Source organism: Miniopterus natalensis, chromosome 2 (genome assembly GCF_054644295.1).
Source record: "Miniopterus natalensis isolate mMinNat1 chromosome 2, mMinNat1.hap1, whole genome shotgun sequence".
NCBI classification, from domain to species: domain Eukaryota; kingdom Metazoa; phylum Chordata; class Mammalia; order Chiroptera; family Miniopteridae; genus Miniopterus; species Miniopterus natalensis.
In genome coordinates, this window is record NC_142082.1 from 29,130,395 (window position 1) to 29,155,808 (window position 25,414).

Here is a 25,414-nt window from a genome sequence, read left to right on the forward strand (position 1 = left end):
TATATCCTTTATGTAGTACTGATGTGTACAAATCCTTTTTGAAATATGTAAAATATTCATGATTTCATATACTTTACTGTCATACCCTAACATATTACTTTATAATGTTTTACAATTATGCACCTAATTTTAAAAATGACATTTAGTAGTTATATGGAAAGAAACCAAAAGACGAGTGGCATTAGACAAACTCAATCAGAAAATGAGGCAAAAAAATTACCTTTTTTATTTGGCAATCCAAGTTAGCAACAACACTAAAAAAATTACCTAACCTCCCTCTGGTACTGAAACTCCTATGCTACCTATCACTTCTTTTTCTTGTTTGTTTTGTTGTTGTTGTTAGCCCTCACCCAAGGATTTTTTTTCCCCGTGGATTTTTAGAGAGAGCGAGAGGACCAAGGTGCGGGGGAGAGAGAGGGAGAGAGAGAGAAACATCGATGTGAGACACATTGATTGGCTGCCTCCCGCACCAAGGCCAGGGATCAAACCTACAACCCAGGTAAGTGCCCTTGACTGGGAATTGGACCCACCACGCTCTAACCAGTGAGCAACACCGGCCAGGGCTCACTTCTTTTTAATTATAATACTGTAAAACAAAGTAACTTCAAAATAAAATTTATTGTAACCAAAAAGCCAAAATTATAGAAATTTAGACAAAGTTTAAGTTTACACACAAAAATACAAGTAATTCCTTTTGTTTTGAAAAGTATATCTTTAAAAATACTTCAATACAGACTGGAGAAAATTAATGCTGACCAGGGTCCAGCTACTGTTTGTTTAATGAAGTTAAAACTCTTTTTTAAAAAGGCAAGCAAAACAAAAGGGAAATTGGTGTAAGAAAAGTAAGTATTGTAGCATTTTCGAATATGATTCTTTATGAAATGAAAATTAGGATGATGTCTTCTGGCATATGGTAATCTTTATAAACAGCACATGGCATGCAGCATACTTCAGGATGCCAAGAAGTTTCATTAAACCTCACCTTCAGTAAAGCTAATAACAGGACGGTTTTTCAAAGGCTGAGATATTTGAACTACAATAGCAGCAGTTTAAAACAGAATAGGAAATAAAGGGAAATTTTATCACATTCTTACAAACGTATCCATTAACTTCTGGTGAAGATCTTATTTTTATGTAAGAGTTATAGTTATTTTTTCAATCAATGCTTATATGCATCAATTGAAATTACCCTACATTAAGTTTCTGAAGTAACTGCAGTTAGCTACAAACAATGCACATAAGTGCAGACACATGAGAGAATTATTTTCATTCTGTGAAAAGTGGGAGTGTTCCATTGGGAAATATACATTAGAAATAAAAATTACAAACTTGAAATAAACCAAAAAAGACTTAAATAGTACTGTATCTTGAGTCCAATTGTTTAATATGATGTTTAAATTTAGGCTTTTAATTATTTTTTCATGTAGGAAATACAAGATTTCTTTTTCTTTTACTTTCCTACAATGTTAAGTGAAAAAGGAGAGGGGCGTATTTCACATAAAAATAAAAGATGAATCCTGAGATTTCCCCTAAATGTCTTACTGCCCTATAGATATGGGCTTGTTTCCTAGTAAGTAATGGAATACCGTTTTTTCACAAATCACGATGGCCCCTTTGAGTCCTGAGCTTCCTTAAAGACAAGAAGCTATGACTAAATTGTTCAACATGGCATTATAGTGAAAAAAGTCTTTCTAATTCTATTTTTCCTTAAATAAGCTCTATTTCTTGTAATTCACATGACACCCTTTGGCTGTGGTTGTCTGTTAAATTTCCTGTTTGGTCTAGTTTAGGCAAACCAAAACAAAAAGCTCACAGAAAAGGCTATGGTAACTGCTTTTTTCCTTTTGGTATTTCCAATGAAATGTTTTCTCCCTAGTGGTACATAGAAAGGGAGAAAATTAGCCACAAACAAGGTGTAAGTAGGTCACAGAAGTTTCAATGCACCAAAAAAAGTAGCATCTCCGTCCTGTGATATTTTAGCATCTCCGCGGGGGATAGCAAGTCGGAGTTCATCTCCTTCTTCCAGCTTTGCAATGCCTGGAAAAGAATGGTTTACAAGAACTTTAAGTGGTTGTAAAATGGGAAAGAAAATATAGGAATATCAGATAAAACAATTTTGTTTTGGAAAAAATGTTAACATAGGCATTCACACTTCAAACTATACCAGTGGACTTCTAAACCAGTTGCTATTCTATTAGCCTAAATAAAAAAAGTTAAAAGAAATGAACAGGAGTTCCAGCGGATGTAAATGTATTTGCCACCTATTGCTTATAAAATGGAGACTCTAAACAGGAGCCAAATGTTTAACTTTAAGAAAAAAAACGTTAAGTAAATCTAGCACATCTCTTGATGGAATATTATATAGTTAAAAATGGTTTTGTTTCATTTTATTGACAAGAGAAACTTTTCATACTAATGTTAAATAAAAATACACACACACACATATATATACTTTTAAATGTGTAGATCATTAAAAGTAAAAAACAGGAAATTTATTAACTAAGCACATCTATTACATAGTTTTCTCTAGAGGCACCATTATGGAGTTAGAAGTCATTTGGATTACTTTTATAGCCTTCTATAGTTTGTTTCCTTTAATGATCATATCTGTTTTTATAACCAAAAGTGACAAAATAATTAGCTTCTTGAAACTAACCAATAAATCTGTATGTGCCTAATTACAATGACATATTTTGTGATTCAGAAACACAAAACAATTCAAGAACTACACTCAGTACATCAGGTAATTTCTGACCCCATTAAAAAAATATCTACGTGAAAGGAAAGAAAGAGGAGAAGGGAAGGAGAAAAAAAACCCTAACGAACGAAATAGTCTCTGAATTGTCGACACATCCAACTAACATTTTAAAAAGTAGTTGCACTGCTTCATTAACAGTGAAAATGTACTCACGTGAGCACATCTGTGTTAACATCTATTCTATCAGGGAACCCAAAGCACCCAATTTTCTTGGGCAACAGTTAATCAGTGTTTCTGTGCTAAGCACTTATGCTGCACCAGACACCCTTCTAGACACACAGAACAGTGTGCGTAACACAGGTTTTTTTTCCTCCAAGGATCTTGTTTTTTTTGTAATGGACTAAGACAACAAAAAATAGTTTTAGGTATTCTTAAGGGTAATGTGTACATTTTTCTAAGATTGGCAAAGCATTTAATGACTATAAAATTTCAAAAAATATACTGGAATTTTTTGTTGAATAGTTATTATCATAGAGATTAACGATAATCTAATTTTTATAAAGGCTACAGATCACAGAGCATTAAGTAATATTAATTCTCAAAATAAAGTAGGAGTGACCCCCACACCAAAACATGTTTTATTTTTTATCTTTCTTTAGGAAATTGTCAGGAGTTTTCTCAAGGAGCCAGAATAATATAAAGTCCACAGACTCATTACTCAGTTTCCGTGATTGTTAACCCATTGTCAATTTTGTTTCATCTATAATTTGAAGCAAATTCTAGACATCATATCATTTGAGTGTTTCTACAGGTATCTACACAATTTAACCACAAGAACCAACTACTTTTTAAGGTACATTCTATTTAAAATTCCGACCCTGAGTTATTGACTGCTTCAATTCTTTGAGCTTATAGCAATCTAACCTTTTCTACAATAATCACCTTTAAATTGTAAATGAAATAATGATTAAGATTCTGCTTTGTGTACAAAAGAGATTCTTTGGTATTATGTTGGGTTCTTCCAAAACACCAGTATAATTTTTTTTCAGGTTACTATGGAAGCACTTCAGACACTTACACAGTTATGTATAGTTTTTAATGGTTTTAAACAAATTTGTCCTAGAACAGATAAATATTGCAAACCTGAATTTTCCTACAGAATGGTTCTCATATTTAATACTAAGCTATTAGTACTGAGAAATATCTTTAAGGTCAAATTATTTATTCTTAAAAAATAGGGCACCTACGAAATCTGGTGGAGAAAGTAAATGTGAGAGGAACAGGCTATTAGAGAATCTGAAAGTTTGCTGTTGAGCTGTAAGTACTAATGAATATAAATAAATAGCAGATTGGCATAGCCTCACTGTTTATAAAATTTTGCAACACCAAGATCCTTGTCACCACTGGGTATAGGGAAGCCTTTTTTTATGAAAATTAGGGGATTCCAATGTAACTAACTTCCTCATTGCCCTGTTCAAGCTGTTATGACTGCAGATCCAGAATGGCCATAATCCCTATTACCTAGTGCTATTTCCCTTTCTTTCTAACTGATTTATTGTGCATTCATCAGTAAAGGCCTTTGAAATATGGTACCTCAGGTTGGGCAGCCAATCTCCAATCCTGTGTTTCATACTGCCATTCATGGTAACTGACACTGAAGACATTCCTCAGAGCTCTAAATGGATTTGCCAAAATCACCAGAAAGGAATAAATGTGTTAAGGCAAATACTCTTTTTTTCTAATAACAGCCTTGATTAATTTGGAATTAACCCCCCCCCCCAAACAAAATAAAGGCTTTGTTGGCAATATAGCCAAAACAGGCCTGAAATGAACAAAGCCTGCCCTTTCTCTTTCCTCTCCATGTCTTTACTGCCCCTGAGTTGAAATGCAGACTTACTGCCACACTTTCACATCCCAAGTCACCTGTCTGGTATCCATTACACCAGATGTCATCTGTATGAAAATGAGAGAAGCCACTGGGCAACTTGACCTGACCCCTCACATCAGCCAAGGGAGCGTCTTCCACAGTTTGTTAAGAGGAGTTTCTGGTAGCTCACACTCTGGAATCAAGCTGGCTGGTTTACACCACGTTCTGGAACTTAGTAGCTGCAACCTGAGAGCACGGTGCTGCGGCAGTTCTGTGCCTCGGATTCCACCTCCCTGAAATGGGAGGGTGAGGCGAACAGGCGTGAAGTGCAGACAAGGGCGCCTGGCACAGGGTCACCATCCTCTTACTCTTCTAGTATTGTCACTGTTGTGCTTACAGGTTGAAGAAAACACAGCTTGGAACTGATCTCAATGACGATTACTATGAAGTTACTGCCCTTTCTAAATGCATATAAAAATGATAAAACTAATAGTAATGATTTTATCCGCCTCAATGAAAACAGACTAGTGTATCATTCAAGAGAATAATAAAAACCACAACAGTACACTGAGGAATGTCTTTCTATTTACAGAGGACTATTACTTACCAGCTGAATAACAGGAATTATTCGGTAGTGTTTCAGGCATATTCTGAATACATCGGAACAAAGTCACCAGACTCATCTCGTCCCCAAAGACATGGACTTTTTTCCTCTGTATTAGGTGTCCCATGGCAAAGGTGCTATCGGTGTATAAAACCTGAGAAACAAACCAAAGAACTTTGTCAGAAGTGAGCACGAGATGGGAGGCATCGCACAGTGACAGGAGGATGAGGGTGAGACCCACCTGACCATATATAAAAAAGTAACCGGTTTCCTTGACCAAGATTTTATTTTCTCTTTCTTCTAGGGCTCTTCCTCTTTTAAAGCTGAGAAGCCAAGGAACGTACGTGTAATCTCCTACAACGAAGGGAACAATTTATAAGACAGGAAACTGAGAAAAGCAGTTTCCACTTCTACTTAATTGCTAAACTAAGCCTGAGACACAGAGGAGAATTTTACCTTTAAAAAAAAGAGGGACAGAGGACAGACAAGTCAGAGTACTCCACTGGTTTCTCCACCGTCATCTACATATTCATCCAGGCAACTATCAGACACAGGAACTTGAGAGCACACACTCCACATATTGAAGTGTCTGGGTTTTCTTTCATTCTTCTTCTGTATTTCGGCAATTTTCCTAATAAAGGATGGTCTGGATGGGAGAGTTTGAGGCAAAGGATGTGCAAAATGTATCTGAATTGAGTAGCACACTAACAGAGATTTTTCAGTTTTTCTTTGGTTCCCAGAGAGGGCACGGTTGTTTGTGGAGAGTTTAGCAAAGGTTATCAGGAGGAAGCAAGCCCCTCTTTCCACTGAAGTCATGTGTAAAAACTGGCGATAAAGAGTTTGGCCCTTATTCCTGAGGTCTTTGATTCCTGGGCTATCTGTCATTATCTAGTGTGCCACTGGGGGGTTTTCACTTAAGGAAAGTATTTCTCAGAGACCTTCTTTGGGAACAGCAAATTGGGGTGATCAGGCCTGGCCCCCATTGGGGGGCATTCACTCTGTGACACGTGGCAGAGGAGGTTCCTGGGAGTGCTTACTGGGCCAACAAGAACACCTTTGAAGATCAGTTTAAGGAGAGTCAGGAAAATTGCTAACACGTAATCTCTACTGGGAAATGGTCAGAAACTTTGTGATAATGGTCTGTAATATTCAAGCTGAAGTGGCTCCTGTTCAGTACCATAATTCTCCTCCATGTCCCTCAAGTTTACTTGGGGAGTGACAGGGAAGGCGCTGTGCTCATGAGCCGGATAAAGGAGCAGAGAGAAGACAGCAGCTCCAGAAATGAGTGGGCAGGAGGCACTAAATCACTGAGCAAGACATGGTGCTTTGGGACATCAACACCCATGAGGAAATTATAAACACCCCTTTCCTGTGAATTCAGTGTTAAGTTCACCAGTGCAAATTCTCAGCATTATGTATATATTGGAGCAAACAACGAACCACAAAGCTAGACTGGGAATCCTTTTGGGGGGGGGGGGGCATAAATAAAATGGTATAAAATAAATAGAGATTAAAGAAATGGTAATATCCCTATGTTCACAGCAGTGTTGTTTACAAGAGCCAAGATATGGAAGCAGCCCACAGGCCTACCGGTAGACCAGTGGATAAAAAAGGGGTGGTACATTTATACCAGGTCAGGTGGCCTCAGTTAGACCAATTAAGGATCTAATTGATGGGGGCTGCTGAAATGGACTGGCTCCTTTCAAGGTGACAAATGCAGATGGTCTGGTCGCCGTGCTGAGGAGGAAGTGAAGTCCATATATGTCCATGTAGCAATCATGGAGCCAGGATGTTTGCTGTTGGGTCTTGAGTTGAATTTAGCAACAGGTCAGTGATTTAACAACAGTTCTAAGAACTGAGACACCAGGTGTGCACAGGCCTCACCTCTTCAGTGGCCTCCCTACTCCACTTTAAATGACTCCTTAGCAATGCTTATTGCATTTTATTTTTTCCATTATCACTTGTTGGAAATATTAAAGTGAGTACATCTTTACTTGTTTTTATATGCTGGCTGTATTTTCCCCCATGCACACACATGCACATACACTCACATTCATGCTCACATACAGACATGGATTCTGCTCCATAAGGCCAAGTATATGGCTCTGCTACAGTCATAGTTGCAAACCCAAATGCTAAGAATAAAGCCTAGCACATGTTATGCACTCAATAAATATGTGCTGTTGAGTAAATGTTAAATCCTTAAAGAAAACAAGCTAAACAGTAAATTAAAAGCTAGAATAAATATAAACTTAAGCATAAATATTACAGCATGTTTCTACATCTTAAAACTTACTTAGATTTTTTAGCATGCTAATTGGACTACTGATAGATGCCAATAAGAATATATGCATTAAATGCCTTTTCTGTAGAATGCTTTTCTAAGATAGTACACATCATTACTCATAGTACATATTTAAGAATTTGGAAGTAAATTTCGAGAGTATTAATGCTTATTTTTGTATTAATATTTGTTTTTATTTTATTTTGTGAATAGGAAATTTCCTCCCAAATATTAATAATTCAGTGTTACCTCCCCCAATAACTGAAAATAAGTGCTACAGAGAGCAGGTATTACACATATCACATGTCATAGCTATCACAGTTGGTTACTTCTCTTGATTTTCTAGTTTATTATTTTTAAGATGCTGAAAATAGTTTTAAGAGAGAATATATTGATAATCCTTTTTTTAAAAAATATATTTTTATTGATTTGAGAGAGAGAGAGGGAGGGAGAGGGAGAAAGAAACATTGATGAGGAATCAATTGGCTGTCTCCTGCACACCCTCCCCACAGGGAATTGACCCCACAGTCCAGGCACTTGAGCCCCAGTGGGGAACCTAACCAGTGACCTCCCGGTGCCTGGGGTGATGCTCAACCAACTGAGCCACACCAGCCAGGGCCATTGAAAATACTTTTTAAAAGGTAGGTTAAGTAAACCAATTCAAGAAATAGTGATTTTTTTGTTTTGTTATAAAACAAATATAGTTTGGCATTAAAATCCACAGTTATATATGTTTTATTCTGCAGATGAGGTAGGGCAAGAAAAGTCAACAGAAAGCAAAAGCTAGGGAGGCAAGGCCATGTAGGCTGAGCTATTTGAATGGCAATGGGAGGTCCCTGGAAGGCTGTTAGTGGAGAAAACGATAATTTGTCTGTAGAAATATCACTCAGTGGCTACCAGGTTAAGAAAAAGTGAAAAAAAAAAGAAAAAAAAAGAAAGCCCGGCCAGTATTGCTCAGTGGTTGAGCATTGACCTAGGATCCAGGAGATCGCAGTTCAATTCCCGGTCAGGGCACATGCCCGGGTTGCAGGCTCGATGCCCAGTCGGGGAACTGCAGGAAACAGCCGATCAATGACTCTCTTATCACTGATGTTTCTCTCTCTCTCCCTCTCTCTCCCTCTCCCTTCCTCTCTTTGAAATCAATAAAGATATATTAAAAAAAGAAAAAAGAAAAAAGAAAAAAAAGGTGCCAAACTAGAGGTAAGAAAACCAGCCAGGAAAGAGATGCTAGTAGTGATTTGTGCTAGGATGGTGAGATGGGAATGAAGAGAAATAGATTAATTCTATTTATGAGAAGTAAATGACAGGGTTTTTGAGATTAATGTATAGAGTTAAAGGGAACAGTCAAGAATGACACCCATAATTCTGGATTAAAAAACTGAAAATGTAGTCATCACACTTACTGAAACAGGGAACACTGGAGGAGTAAACTTGGAGAAAAGTTCTAGGATGCCACCAAGATATTCTGGAAGAGATATTAAATAGATAGAGGTATATATAGACTTGGAACTTCTGAAAGTGATTTGGGCTACAGATCTACATTTAAGCCAACAGCATACATACGTTAAATGACAACATAGGAGCGTTTAATGCCAAAGAAATAAGAAGAATGAAAAGAGAATGGAACTATGCCAGAGGTCTAAAGAACATCAATATTGAAGAGATACATTTAAGAGTAATTTGCAGCAGTGTTTAAAAAGGTGTGCCCAAAAAGGTCAGAACATGGTTAGACAAACAAACCAAGAAAAGCATGTGTTTCAAGAAAAAAGACGTCATCAAGTACCAAATTGTATTGAAAGTAAATTTCATCACTGCCTTTATGCAAAATAATTATGTTGCAATGAAATAAACATGAAACTTCCACTATCAACATGATTATGGAAATACGTCTCTCCTTCTTTACCTCCTGTAAGTCATATGAAAGAAACAGACAGATTTATTTTTTCCAAAATAACTGCAAGGGATGCCAAAAGCAAATGACATCACACATCATACTGAGGCTGAGTGTAGAAGTAGAGAGAAGGGAAAAAAAAATGGTGAAAGGGCCTGGCAGTGGCAAACCTCACAAAGAATCAATAAAAATCAACTCCCTAAAGATGAGCAACCCCTAATGTACATACAGAAATCTCTTACAAACAGATAACCCAGGAAATTTCAATGTCAGCTAAAATACTTGGGAAATAAGGAGCTGGGGAAAACTCATTTAAGTGAAAATAAAAGTTTCTGAAGGGAAAAATGGTTTTGCACGAAACAAAGTAGGATGGAAATAAAGAAAAAATTAAGAATTTGGGGGTAAAATGGAGAACAATAGAATATAGAAGACAGGTAAAGAATTACCAGCATATACATAATTGAAACCCTGGAAGGCAAAACAAATAACAAAAGGTCAAGACAGACTGAAAAGGAACTTCATGTGTCAGGAAAAGGTGGTTCATAATAGTTCTATTAGTTTCTTATTGCTGCTGAAACAAATTATCACAAAAGTACTGGCTTACAACAACACACACACATATTATCTCACAATTCTAAACATCGGAAGTATCACTGGGCAAAAATCAAGGTGTTGGTAAGGCTGTTTTTTCCTGGAATCTGGAAAATGCATCCCTTGCGTTTTCCAGCTCTGCAGTCTGCCTGCATTCCTTGGCTCATGGCCTCTTCCCAGGCAGCAAGCACATCATTCTGAAATTGGCTTTCATTACTATATTGCCTTCTCTGACTCTGATCCTGCTAACTCCCTCTATAAGGACCTTGTGATTACATTGGGCCCACTCAAATAAGCCAGAGTAATCTCTCCAAATTCCTGATCTTAATCACACTTACAAAGTCCTTTTTGACCTGTAAGGTAATATACTCACAAGTTTGGGGGATCAGGGTGTGGACATTTATTCTACCTACCGCAATATGCAATTCTGAAATATATATTAAAATAAGTAATACATTTTTAAGGTAAGAAAATTATTCTTTGTGTAACTAGACAAGAAAGTCAAGCCACTTATGAGAAGAAAAATTTCTCTTTAGTTTTCTTCAAAATGCATGTGTCAAAAGATTGCATAAATTTCTACAAGATACTCAAGAAAGGGTAAACTGAGAATTTTATATCTAGCCATCTGTCCTTAAAGTATAAAAACTAAAAAGAAACAGCCTTATCAATGCAAATATGTAGTGACCATTGTCCTCATGAGCTCATTTTGAGGAAACTAGCAGAGAATTAAATCCAGCAAACTAAGACATGAATGAGGAAAACCACAGCAAAAGGACTTGCAACAAGTATTGAATATATTAATCTGTAAAACCAAGACAAAAACACATAAAGAGAACTGCTTGACAGAAAAGAATAAAATAGTTTTATGTCATGACAATGTAGAAATTACATAATTAACAAATATAGAGAAGTAGAAGAGGAAAAATATTAGTAGAAAAATTATCAATTGTCTCATTTGTAAAAGCTGGGGTTCAAAGAATATAAATTAAAATTGACAGACCAAGTAGTAAAAATATGAACATTTTAATAGTAAATAGATAAAAATTAAGAAATATAATATTGCTGTTCAAAGAAAAACTATGGTGAACAGGATAGAGAGAATAAACAGAAATCATATTAATTTTATCACAGACCAGAGTAGACAATCAATAGATATTGTCTAAAGATATAATTATAGATGTCAGAATGATGATATGGAAAATGGCAGAGAAGAAAGCTCAAAAAATAAGGCCCTTCCTTCACTGAAGCAGCAATTCGGCTGGCAAAAACTTAGAGTATTATAGTATTTTTTGCTTATTCATTTACCGTCTTCCATTTTGCAGCTTGGCAGCAGATGTGGAAATAGTGGCCTAAGTCCCAGGTGGCACCTTGCTGGTGCCAGGGAGTGAAATACTTTATTCTCAAAACATCAAGGCTATGCATTTTGACCTGCCTAGAGGCTCCCTTCAGATAGATGCAGCTACCCAGGCTGTTGTCAATGAAAAGCTCTGAAGACGTATACTACCTGTAGCCACTTGGAACAAGGAGCAGCAGATCAGGCAGGAGCAGGCTGATGAAAAGCCTGAGAAGGAGGAAGATACTTAATGGAGTAAGGGCTTTCACGCACTACCATGTACACCAAAGAATCTGTGATGCAACGTGCATGTCCAGAGCCAGAAGCATGCTCAGAAAAGACCTGAAAAAAATGCTAAACCACCTTTAGTTGATATCTTCAATCTCTATACTAGTGGAAGGGGAAGTCTAAGGTAGAGTTGTGGCAGCTGGGCTAAATGTTGGAGTGTCCCAGCTCAGAGCCAATCTGCTAAGAAAAGGAGTATAATTGTTGCTGTTGTTCTTGGTATTTTAGTGAATCTCTGTCAGGATTAGGATTAGAGATTAAAAAACAAAACAAAACTCTGATATATCTCCTTGGGTAAGGAAAACAAAAGAAAAAAGTAAACGGGACTATATCAAACTAAAAAGCTTTTGCACAACAAGAAAAACCATCAACAAAGTGAAAAGTCACTTTGGGAGAAGATATTTGCTAATGATACATAAGATAAGGGGTTAATATCCAAATTTATAAAGAACTCAGACAACTCAACACCAGAAATACAAACAACCCAATTAAAAACTGGGCAGAAGACATGAATAGATACTTTTCCAAAGAACACATACAGATGGCCAATAGATGGAAGAAAAGTTGCTCAACATCACTAATCATCAGAGAGATGCAAATCAAAACCACACTGAGATATCACCTCACACCTGTCAGAATGGATACCATCAATAAATCAACAAACAAGTGTTTGTGACAATGTGAAGAAAAGAGAACACTAGTGCACTGTTGGTAGGAATGCAGATTGGTGCAACTACTATGGAAAACAGTGTGGAGGTTCCTCAAAAAATTAAAAATGAAATGGCCTTTTGATCTAGCGATTCCACTTCTGGGAATATATCCGAAGAAACACAAAACACTAATTTGAATGAATGTATGCATTCCCATGTACACTGCAGCATTATTTACAATAGCCAAGACACAGAAGTAACCCAAATGCCCATCAATAGATGAGTGTATAAAAACGCTGTGGTACATTTAAACAATGGAATACTACTTGGCTGTAAAAAATAATAAAATTTTACCTTTTGCGACAGCATTGGATGGACCTAGAAGGTATTATGCTAAGTGAAATAGGCCAGACAAAGAAAGAAAAATAACAAATAATTTCACTTACATGTGAAATCTGAAGAACAAAATAAATAAGCAAAATATAAACAGATTCATAGGGAACAGACTGAAAGAGGGGAGGGTGGTTGAGGGGCTGGGTTAAAAGGGTAAAGGGATTAAGAGGTAGAAATTAGTAGTTACAGAGTAGTCACAGAGATACAAATTACAGCATAGGGAATATAGTCAATAATATCGTGCTAACTTTGCATGGTACTAGGTGGGTACTTGAAATATTAGGGGACCACTCTATAAAGTACATGATTGTCTAACCACTATACTGTACATATGAAACTAATATAGAATAATATTGAATGTAAACTGTAATTGAAATACCAAAAAAATGAAAAATTATGAATTTAAATAAAAAAAATCAAATTATGCTTTTAAATTTAGATACTTCTATATAAATATCTAAAATAAATACATTGTTTCATTTTTTTTTAAATGTACATATACCTATCATTTTATAATGTGCTTTTCAATCAACATTAAACTATCAAACTATATGTTAATATATGCCCTAATTAGTCTTCACTAATAAATAATTATAAAAAAAAAATCAGGTTGACTGCAAAGATTAAAAAAAAATCAGACTTCAGTGACCACATAGAACAAGAAATAGTCTTTGCAAAAAATATTTTTGGAAAAATGAATGAACAAATGAACAACTGAAGCCCACAACAATCAACAGCAAACCCATGGGATGAGAAAAAATTTAATTTCCAGACTTACCACATTGTAATATTGAAATTGTCCAATTTTCAAAGAAAAATACAAAGCATATAAACAAACAGAAAATTATAGATCATTCACAGGAAAAACCAAACAAAAAAAGAAATTGGCAGAAATCGTTTCAGAGGAAGCCCAGACCTTGTCCTTAATAGACAAAGACTTTTCATCTTTTAAATATGCTTAAAGAACTAAAGGAAACCATGGAAAAAGAACTTAAGAAAACCAGGAGACTTTTGTTTGAATACACAGACACTACCCATAAAGAGATAAAAATTATTTTTTAAAAGGGGGCCAAACAGAACTTGTGGAACTGCAATGTAACATAGCTGAAATAAAATAAAAATAAAAATCACTGGAGAGGTTACATAGCAGACTCAACACACAGAAGACAGGATCAGCAAAACTAAAGATAGAACAATTGAAATTATCCAGTCTGAAGGGCAGAAAGAGAAAGGAATGAAAGGAAGAGAGCATTAGAAAACAGTAGCACATTAGTCACACTAATACATGAATTTTGAGAGTTCTCGAAGGAGAAGAGAAAGGGACACAAAGAATATTTAAAGAAATAATTGTTGAACTCTTCCCAACTCTGAAGAAAAATAAATCTATACATCCAAGAAACTAAATAACTTCCAAGAAGGATAAATGCAAAAAGACCCATACCAAGACACATTAAAATTAATCAGTTGAAAGACAAAGACAGGATAGAATCTTGAAAGTAGCAAGAGACAAGCAACTCCTCAGGTACAAGGGATGTGCGGTAATATTAACAGCTGATTTCTCACTTGAAGCCATGTGGCCAAAGGCAGTAGATTATATATTTAAAGTTCTGAATGAGGGATTATGTCAGCAAGATGGCAAAGTAGAAAGCCTTATACATTACCCCTCCACAGAAACATTGATTTAACAATAATATTGGTACCAAAATACCTTGAAGAGGAATTCAGATTCCAGCTAAGAAGTAGAAGCATCCTAAAGGAACACAAAGAGAGAAGCAGGCATTTTATATGGGTAAGAAGAGCAATTTCAGTGTACCCACATCAGTCCCTCCCCTACACAAGTTTAGCCCACACCCAGAAGACTGCCTCAGCCCATGATTCTCCCATGGAGGGTGGTGAGAGTGCCTTCCATGGAGTTGGTTTCTATCTAGCCTTATACCGAGCACTGAACAACCAAATGAACTTGGTCCCTGATACAGTTAGAAATAACGAAAAGGGGACAGCCAACATTTTTTTTTTTTTTTTTGCATGATTCAGGAAAACCAGAGAACTGATGCTTTTCTTCCAGTAGGGCAGAAAGGAAGCGAAGGGGTCTTGTCCCCAGCCTTAGAGCGGCTAATACCAAGCACTGCTGACCAACAAACATGTCTCCCAGTCAAAATTAGTCCAGGAAGACTGGAGGAGATAGCTGCTTCTTCAAGTGCACAGATAACAAAGCAAATCTACAAGGAATATGAAGAATCGAGAAAGCGCAACATAACTGAAGAAACAAATCTCTAGTAAACAACCTGAAATAAATGGCTGAAATGAGTTGTAAATCACTTTCACTCTAGTGTAAAAGTTAAAAGACAAAAGTATTAAAAAGAGCTGTAACTACAGTAATTGAATAGTTACACAATAAAAAAAGATATAAACTGTCACATCAATAACATAAAGTATGGGGGAGGGAGAAATAAAAGTATAGAGTGGCTGAATGGGTTAAAAAATCCAACCATGTGCTGCCTACAAGAGGCTCACTTTAAGTTTGAGGACACAGAGGGACTTAAACTGAACAGTTAGAGAACAATATTCTAGGCAAACAGTAAACGAAAGAAGTGGCTGTTCTTACATCAGACAAATAGGATAGTAGTCAAAAACTGTCACAAGAAACAAAGTAAGTCATTATATGATGATCATCAAGAGGCTATAACAAATATAAAGATATATGCACTCAACATTGGAGACTCTAAATATGTAAAGAAAATATTAAGAGCTCTTAAAGAAGTAGACAACAATACAGTAACAGTAGAATTCAATACCCCATTTCAAAAATGGATAGATTATCCAAAAGAAAATTAATATGGAAATAGAACACTTAACACTACAGACTAAGTGAACTTAACAGATATACAGAATATTCCTTTCTATAGCAGCAAATTATAGTCTTCTTAAGTACACAAGGAAAATTCTCCAGGACAGATAATATGTTAGGATACAAGCTAAATCTCAACAAATTTAAAAAGACTGAAATCATATCAAGTATCTTTTCCAACCACAACAGCGTGAAACTAGAAGCAATAACAGGAGGAAAACTGGAAAATTCACAAATGCATGGATGTTAAACAACACACTCCTAACAACCAGTGGGTCCAAAAACAAAAAGGTAAATGAAGAAATATCTTGTGACGAATAAAAATGGAAACATAGCATATCGAAACATAAAGCAGTGCTGCTGAAATTTATATGCACACTTACTTACTGTCCAAGGCTTGCTGGCATCATAAGGCCAACCCACGGGCCCAAAGGGCAAAGCACCCAGAGGAGCACCCTGGATCGGTGGAGAGCAGCCACCACACCAAGATCATAACACTGCAATTCACACTCACAATGAAGTGGCAGCTGTATTTTTGTGTGTAGTTTACAGGATTTTTGTTTTCGGCCAGATGTGAGAAACAGATCTTTTCCAAGTTATATTTTTAAAAATTAGGGTCTTTTTCTGGCTTGATTTTAATTCTTAGGAACACAGTTTGCTGCCTATTAAAAAAGTTGCAAACAATGACTTTGGAAAATGTAGAGCAATAAATAATAATAGAATTTCAAATAGTTTAATATTTGTGTTACGTTTAAAATAATTAAAGTCACATAGAAAAATACAGATGCAAGATAGCACTCCCGGGAATCATTACAAAGGCCAATCCAAACTTGTTATCTGGACTTGCTCTTGTTTCTCCATTCCTTGCTCCAGCTTAACCTCCTGACACTTCTGAACTCCCTTTTATGGCTCACAACCCAAACATTCCCTTGCTCCTTGCCTGCTTTATTTTTCTCAACAGTATTTAATTTTATGAATAGCATTTACATTTTACTTATTCATTTCGTTTTCTGTTTCTTCCTCATCAGAAGGTAAATTCCATGAAAGTAAGGAACCATATGTATTTTAGTCGCTATAAGTCCCAGTGCCCACACAGTAATTGTAACACTGGATCAATATAAATCATTATATATAAAATATAAAGCAATAACTTCACATAGAAGATTTATCATAAAAATATTATATTTACTTTTTTGTACATATTATACATTTATTAATAAACTAATTAGTATAAGATGTTTAGATGTTTGGTTTTATCTTCATCCTATGATTTCTACAACCTAATATAATAGGATAATTAATCTTTGTGAAGATGACCTTGGGGCATTTTAGAAGCCAAAATGATTTCTAAATAATAAAAAACTGAATTTGCTTTAGTATTGATTTGTTTTATCATATGCTAATTATTTAAAATTTCTAAGTATCAGTCTCTCTAAGATGATTCTGTTTTTAAATATTAGTTTATATATTTATTCCCTAATTATTTTGAATAAATTTATTATTTTACATCTGACTATAAGAAGTTTTGAGGTAGGGAGTTGATTTGAGCTGAAGTTTGAATATAGTCTTTGGACTTGAAACTTACAAGTGTTTGGACTATACTGAATTCTAAGTAGAGAAAACTACTGGGACTATTTTATTACCTTTTCGTATAGTAGGCATGTCACTGTCTGCAATCAGTTGCAAGCAGTCTTGAATGACTGAAAAGCAAAAATGTATCATTTTAGTTACTTGAATAGAAATAGTAAGGGAACTAAGATGACTTAGAACACAAAGCTACAAACTCATCCTCTAGTATCACGGAATCTATTATACTTTCTACATAGCTTGTATATTGTTCTTAAAATTACTTTATAAAATCTGTCCACAGGTTTTTACTACAACTTGTCCTTGAAATATAATTTGTTATTGAAATTCATGTTTTAGAAAAACTCTATATGCTGCTGAAATACAGTAAGTATGTCATCTTTGTTAACATTTATTGAGCAGATACAGATCCAACCTCACAAAAATTCTGAAAACTGTGTGCTGAGAACTAAGTCTTGGAAAGTGTAAACAACTTGCTCAGGACCTGAGGTGGAAACCACATGTTTCACTCTGGAGCCAAAGTCAGGCTTTCGTCAAAATATCTGAACCAAAAAGAGAAGAGAGAACATCTTCTAAAAATAAAATGGAAGATTTTCCCTGAGACTGCCTAATCAGTAAGGTTTCTGGGAAGCATCATTTCATATCACATATTAGATGTACAGTAAAATATTACAGAGAATATTCAAGGGAATAAATAACTATTCTGTTAAAGACAAATGCCATTGGGTAAAAGCAAAATAAGTAGACAGTAGGAAAAGAAATCAAAACAGTATCTTTGAAAAATATAAAACATAAACCTAAGTGTGCCTATTTTAAATTAAGAAACTATTAGTTTAGATTTGTTATTATTTAGCAAGTGTTTTATTCAGAATTGAAGTAATACTTTAAAACATGCTTCTCAATGTATAAATTTTAAGAGCTTGGCACAGTTGCGAATTTCTGCTTCAGCTGATTAATTGAAAATTTTCTAATATTTAAAACATGGGATAATAGATGTAATAATTACATGATATTCTGAGACTGTGCAAATGCATTGGCCTAAAATAATTCTGTTAAAAGGAGTTATTGCATAAAAAATCTGTTATGAAATTTCCCTTGGCATTTAAAGGCAGAATATAATGTTAAAAACTGCAATTCCTTTAAAACCATGAAACTTTTCTAACACATTTGATAGGAACAGCACTGTTTGGTCTACTTTGTGATTCTTTTAAAACAGGGGTAAAACACGGGTAGCCATGTCTGTGCCATAGGGAAAAGAAGACTCATTAGTACAGTAACTATACTATGGCAGACCCTCTGCCAGGACAATATGAAAAGCATCCTAACAAGCAGAACAGCTGTGAATTAGGCGGCTTTGAAGAAAGAAGTAACAAAACATCCAATGCAACTAAAGTCTGAAGGGCACAATATATAGAGCAGCCACATTAAATCTATTTTAAGTGTGTTTCTATTTTTCTAACAAATACTTCTTAAGAAATTATTACTCGTAAGGCACCATAATTCCTTTGTGAGAGAGGCAAGGGGCAATCAGAGCACCTAAAGCTCTAATCTTTCCTCCACAGAGAGGAAAGAAGAGGGTGTTGACAAAAGTCAAAGTCAAATTTCCATCTTTCTTTTGTCATTATGTGTACCTGTATATTAAAAAGATTAAAAGAGATAATGCACATGAAACATTTAGTACTGTATTCGTAGTAGTGCTAGCATTATTGTTCCTAGAGCAGCACTGCACCAAATAAACTGGGAACGGAATGAAGGACACCGAGAGCATGAAGACCAAGTGAGGCTGATAGAAAAGAGCAAAGAAATGCTACAGTGCACTAATTCCTATTTCAAGTAACCCTTTCCCTGTTTCCCCAAAACTCCTGCAGGAAAAAGAGTTCTACCCAATGAATTTTACCTTGACACTACCAAACTGATATGAAAACATCTGAATTTTAATCTCCACAGCCTAACTAAAACTTGGCTACAACCCACACGCTGAAATACAATGATCTATTCTGTCATGTAGTAGCAGAAATCTGCCTTTTAGAAGGAAACATGCTATGGAGAGAAAATACTCTTCATAGAAATACTCCTCAGAAAAGAAAATGGGGTATCAAAATGGCAGTTCAATAGTAGTGTCTGAGCCATACTTACTGAAGCGAGTGCTCTTCACTAATTTTTTTTTTATTCCAGAGAAAGTCACTGGGCTTTTCAAGGAGAATTGTTGAAAAATAAGAACAGGACTTTCTTCATTAGATGCTGCTCAGGTCCCATCAACCCCATCAGTATTACTTATCTCTTCACATTTCAACTCTTCCTTCTTAAGTTATTTGATATCTACTATAAACTTATCTCCAGTTCAGCCTTTTAGGACTCTCTCCAATTCAACATAGATCTGATCTTAACTACAGTTTATTGTTCACAAAAAGTGGGTAAAAAAAGAGCATAGTATTTTCTGATATCTCCCAATAGCCTAGATATCCAACCACAAAAGTTTTGAATGTAAAACACGATATTGATAACAATTGTAATATTTAATTGATTGTGCTTGGTTTTCATAAGTCTTTCATACATCATTCCCTCTACTACAATTGAAGGGAATTATACAAGAGTTTGGGAATAGTTTATCTTTTTTACTAAGCAAGGCAACAGCAAACATTAAAACCATTATATCTGATGGGGAGACATATTTCTAAATATATATATTTATTATATACATACAATAATGTGTGAAACATGGTTAATTATTATTGTTAAGTACATTTTGACAGCACAAGAAAATTTACTCATATTAAACTTTGTGTAAAATATTTCTAAAAATAAAATATATTGATGACAAAAATAGATTACAAAAGAGAACCCCTAAAATAAGAACTTTTGCAACAAAATAATTTGTTGTCAACATTTGAGAAGGTAGAATCTAACCAACTTCATAATTAAAATAGCATTTAAATATTTTCTATACAAAAAACATTTGGAGTTTGAAAGCTGCCTTCTTAAGTGCAATATTCAAATACCATTTAATCAGGAAAAAGGATTTGAAAGTTTATGGGATTGCTAATATTTGCTGTATTGCTTTCTGTATTGGAACTAAATGCTTTAAAAGTGGAGCCTTGTTTATTATACATTATTTCAACAAGCTAATTCTAATATAAAACCGCTATAACAATGCAACTATTGAAGGTTATGTGTGGACCCCATGAAAAACATCACACATTTGCCCAATCTATATGTTCTACACCTATTAATTCTTCATAGTTCTTCTCACTCATTTGGCTAGGAAAGTTTAATCAGAAGAAATCGCTTAAAGATCTAAATATTGACCTAATGCTAAACATAGATTTATGAAGAAATTTTAAAAAGTATTGCTTTGGGATAAACATTTCTACTGGAATGGAAATACAAGAATTTAGGTGTGGAAAACTGGATTATTAAGTTTTATTTGATCAATGATAAACAATTTGCTTGGGTGGCTACTTATGAAACCAGTAGGAGTTGAGAGAGTTTTAAAAGAATTTCTAGAGAGCTAGATTAAGAAGTATGTACTTGACCTATAAAACAAAACAAAAAATAAGGAATTCTTAATCTTGAGAGAAGCCAGCCTGATACATGCTGATCATCTATGTGCCTATGCATAGAATGAGTTGCCATAAAGGGAGACAAAGGTAGCCATGTTTCAGCTGTTGATTGGTAATAAATATAATATGAGGATAATTTGGTCTAAAATGAAATTATACAAATGAAGCATCCAAGATAAATTGTGAAAAAAATTAAAAGTTTGTGACTAATGACTATATGTGTTTGAGAGAGAATTAAAAACTAATATAGTACTATAATGGCCCTGGGGAACTGAGAAAGAGGAGCTGTTTTTCTGAAGGCTGGAAAGGTGGTAAAATAAAACCGAAATAACTACAGCTGATAGGAGTAATGAAAAATATTTGAATTAATGATTTTTCTCTGTGTGTGTATGTGTAGAGAGTTTTAAGCATTAATTGGGCCTTGTCATGTACCACTCATAATATAATTATGTTCTATGCCTAAAGCAATGTAGGATATGTAAAATGGTAGCCCTTTACATAGCCTCATAAGCATTAAGAGTTAAAAAAAACCCAGAACGAAAAACCACCATCTTCATCTAATGTTGTTTTGTTTTACAATTGATCAAATATTTTAATTTAAAATTACTAATTTTATAGTTGAGTCATCATCTCTACAGGATATGTTTTTTTCTTTTGCCATGACTTCTTTGCATTATTTTAGAATATTTCTTGATTAGTGATGTATATAAACTCAGAAGTCACTGGGTATCAGTAACTTACCAATGAAAAACAATATGTAAACATGTCTGAAAATCAAGGAAATTAAAACCAAAAATAGAAATACACCTGAATGTCCCTAGAAAGTAATAATAAATTGCACAAGCGACTGTTACATCCTCAACTTCTCCCTGGACATTTCTATCTGGATGCCAGTGATTACTCAAGTTCAACATGCCCCGAATCTATTTCCTTTTCTTCTTCACACACCTCTTATTCCTTCTCTTTCCTCTATCTTAATGGATATATAACTGCTCTCTGAGTCGCCAAGCTAGAAACTTCATACACATGCCTTGTTCCTTCCTCCTCAATCTTGAAATTCAACTAATAAGCAAATTCTTTTTTTTTATTATTTAAATATATCTTTATTGATTTCAGAGAGAGGAAAGGAGAAGGAGAGAGAGACAGAAACATCAATGATGAGAGAGTCATTGATCGAGCCCGCAACCCGGGCATGTGCCCTGGCCGGGAATTGAACCCCGATCGCCTGGATCCTAGGCCAACGCTCAACCACTGAGCCACGCCTGGCCAGGCAAGCAAATTCTAATGGCTTAAATTTTTAACTTTTCTTCAGTTTACATTATATTTCTCATTCATCTCATTCAACAATTTTACTGAGTGCTACATTTATGTCATGTGTTGTGCTAGGGATAGCAAAAATGGAGACTCAATTCCTACCCTCATAAAGCTTACAATCTAGTTGGAAGAACAGGCATGAATTAATATGATAAAAACAGAATTAAAGTTGCAGCTCTATGAGAAAGAGACGGTGCCCAGATGTTTAACCCAATCAGGAAAGCTTCTCAGAATGGTGACACTTGAACTAAAATCAGAAGGAAGGAGGGGATAGGAGCATTCCAGACAAAATTAATAGTTATGAGTATATAGAAAGGTTCATTGATGTTGGAGGGACATAGCTATTATGTGTGAAGGGAAGAGAAAGAGAGTGAGAGAGAGAGAATGATAAAAATGGAAAGACAGAGAGCAGGTTACCCTATGTTCAGATTTTTACTCTTATTGTTTTTGACAATTACATTAACCTACCAAGTTACGCCTCTTCTCTTTTCCACAAATCCTAGTTCATCATTTGCATTGCCTCTAAAATTATCTTTCTAAATCTAAATCTTATCTTGTCCTTCTAATGTTTATAATTTCTTCAGTGGTCACTCTTGAACATAAAAACAAAGTCCACTTTCACAGCCTCATGAACTATACACACCCACCTAGTTGTACTTAAACACACATTTTCAGAAAAGGAGGTGATCTTCATGCATCCAGGACTGTATTTGCCATTCCCTCTGCATAAGTATTTCTCACCTTTTCATCTGGTGAAAGCCCATTCATCTTTCAGGACTCAGGTCAAATATCAACTCTTTCCTGATTCTTCTAGCTAAATATTTGTTCCCACTACACTTTATACATATACCTATTGACATACATTTCACTCTACATACTAATGGTTTCTTTAACTGTCTAGACCTTGAGTCACTTGATATTAAGGATCATCATTTACAAATTTGTAGTGTCTGGTTTAGAGCAGACTAAAATAAAAATCTATGGAACAATTTATAGGATAAAAGAGACATCCTAACGTCCAACCTTTCCAAATAATTCTTTAAAAAACCATCCTTATGTCCAAATTCATAATACATTAAATAAATTTAAATTAATGCTTTAGGGAAAATAGGGTCCATATATTTTTTAAAAATGATATCCATAATATCTGGACCCTCTAACAATAAATCTATGGGCCCATGGTTGTATTAATTGTATAACTCAGAATTTATAGTCAATCGATAATTAATTCACTTTTCAAACCAATTAGTTGTTTAATCATGAGACTGACATAATTTGGCATGTTTTCTTTTCTATATAATGAAAATAATATCTATTTCACAGTGTAAGAATCAATTGCAGTCATAATTTACATGTACTTTATAAAAGCTAAAGAGCTTGTTGATTTTATTATCTTAAAACTTACATTAATTTTGTTTAATTTCTCTAACTAAATATTCAGCTTGTTGAGAGGAGGAAATTATTCTGCCTGGGCCTCAATTCTACCATCTAAAATAAAGACAATAATGGCAACCTAATTGAGAGGATAAAAGACACCATAGATCAACAGGGTGTAACCCAGAGCTTACATATGGAACACACCCAATAACTTAGTTTCTCTCTTTTCTGTATATTCCAGAGTGCCTATCTCAAAGCTTTGCATAGTGGCTGTTAACTGTATTTTGAGGAAAATAAGTTTCTTCTCTAACTCTTCAGAAATGCATATATTCTTTAAAAGAAAATCCCACAACAAAGGGGCAGCTGCCCAATGTAGGTCTTTTAAGTAGGACTTGACCTATAAAAAGCATACTTAAACATTAAAACTACTATTATCCATTCCTACATAATTAATCATGAATACACATCCCTCAATATTAGGGAATTTATGTGTAAAATACCTACCCATGTCAGAAATGTGTTTTTTTTTAACTGGAAGTATAAAGAATTATTGAGCTTTCAAGAGAAGATAGACTTACCCTGGCCTCCCTATTTGAAATAGATACATATACTCTTTCTTTTTCCCTGCCCTTAACCCTGCCCTACAATTTTCACTTATTCAATATATTTGCCATTTTCTAGTATTTGAATTTACTCATTGTGTTTATTGATTATTTTCTGTGTCTTTCCACTTCACTGTAATGTAATCTCTGATAGGCAGAAAACTTTTATCTGTTTGTTTTCCAATCAACATTCAACAACCAGAATAATTCTTGGAACTAGCAGCCTTGCAGAATATGTGGAAGAGATACAATATCACTCTTGGCTGCATTGATTGACTTGTTTCCTGGCTCTTCTGTTTCCCAAAACTTTAAACTTGACAAGGCCAGGGTTCAAAGATTTGGTTGTCAGGTCGCTATTTTCATTTTAAATACTTTTTTGGAAATTGAACAGCAGCCTGCTCTTGCAACACTGAAAAAAGAGTCTCTGATTATTGAAGCAAGGGTAAAAAATAACAGTCATGGAAGAATCTGGTCAAAGATCACCATGACTGCGGCCAGCTGTTTCTGTTCTAGGAAAGAAAACACCCTTACTGGGTAAGAGATTCCTGTTAGCCTAATTTTGATACAAACTGGATGGTTGAGTTCTAAATTTTATACTTTCAACATGCATTTTATGCATTTTATACCCTGTAAGTTACAGATGAGCCAGAAATGTCAATGAAACAAAGAGTGTATTTATAGACCTTTCAAACATCCCATCTTTTCCTGGCAAAGGAGATGGACTACGAATTTCAAGAAAGAAGACTCAAAAGTAGTGTTGATATTTTTTCTCTTAACAATTAAAAATGTTTACCCCAGAGAAATAGTTAAGCTACAATATTAGGTGTTAATTTATGTGCACTATATTCAAAATTCTCATTTTAAAATGTTAAATACAATGCTGCATCCTGGATGGTTCCTGAGACATAAAAAGGACATTAGTTGAAAAAAGTGGTGAAATTCAAAGTCTGGAGTTCATTATTAGTTAGGTCCCAATATTGGTTTCTTAGCTGTGACAAAGGTAGCATGGTAATGTAAGATGTTAACATTAGAGGAAACTGGACGAGGGATATATGGCAATTTCCTGAACTATCTTTGCAACTTTTCTATAATTCTGTAAGTTGTCCAAACAAAAATGTTTATTTAAAAATGAAGAAGCCCTGGCTGGTGTGGTTCAGTTGGTTGGAGCGTTGCTAGGTTGCAGGTTTAATCCCCAGTCAGGGCAGTTACAGAAGGCAACCAACTGATGCTCTCTCTCACATCAATGTTTCTCTCACTCTCCTCCCTCTCTCTCTCTAAAAGTCAATAAGCATATCTCTGACTAAAAGTTAATAAGCATATCCTTGGTTGAGGATTTAAAAAATAATAATAATAATGAAGAAAAAGAACAAAGCAGTGTGGTCAAAATCTTATTTAGAAGATGAAATGTAGGCATTTTCATTTTTATATTTCTTTGAATTGTTCATGTTTTCACCACTATTTTATTATTATAGTTAAGACAAGTATAACAAACATTATAAAAATAATTTTTGTATTTCTATAACTTAAAAC

The 25,414-nt window shown here is 34.9% G+C and overlaps 1 protein-coding gene across 1 annotated transcript in view; it reads right to left on the reverse strand.

The window, feature by feature from the left end:
- Window positions 1-687: 687 nt before the first annotated feature.
- Window positions 688-25,414, reverse strand: part of TNFSF13B (TNF superfamily member 13b) — a 30,535-nt gene continuing 5,808 nt past the window's right edge. Inside the window, exons 3-6 of the mRNA XM_016203869.2 lie at window positions 17,088-17,144; window positions 5,411-5,523; window positions 5,173-5,323; window positions 688-2,037 (exon numbers count right to left, since the gene is read on the reverse strand). Of these exons, the coding sequence (XP_016059355.2) occupies window positions 1,925-2,037; window positions 5,173-5,323; window positions 5,411-5,523; window positions 17,088-17,144 (434 nt within the window). The 3' untranslated portion in view covers window positions 688-1,924. The remainder of the gene's footprint in view (window positions 2,038-5,172; window positions 5,324-5,410; window positions 5,524-17,087; window positions 17,145-25,414) is intronic.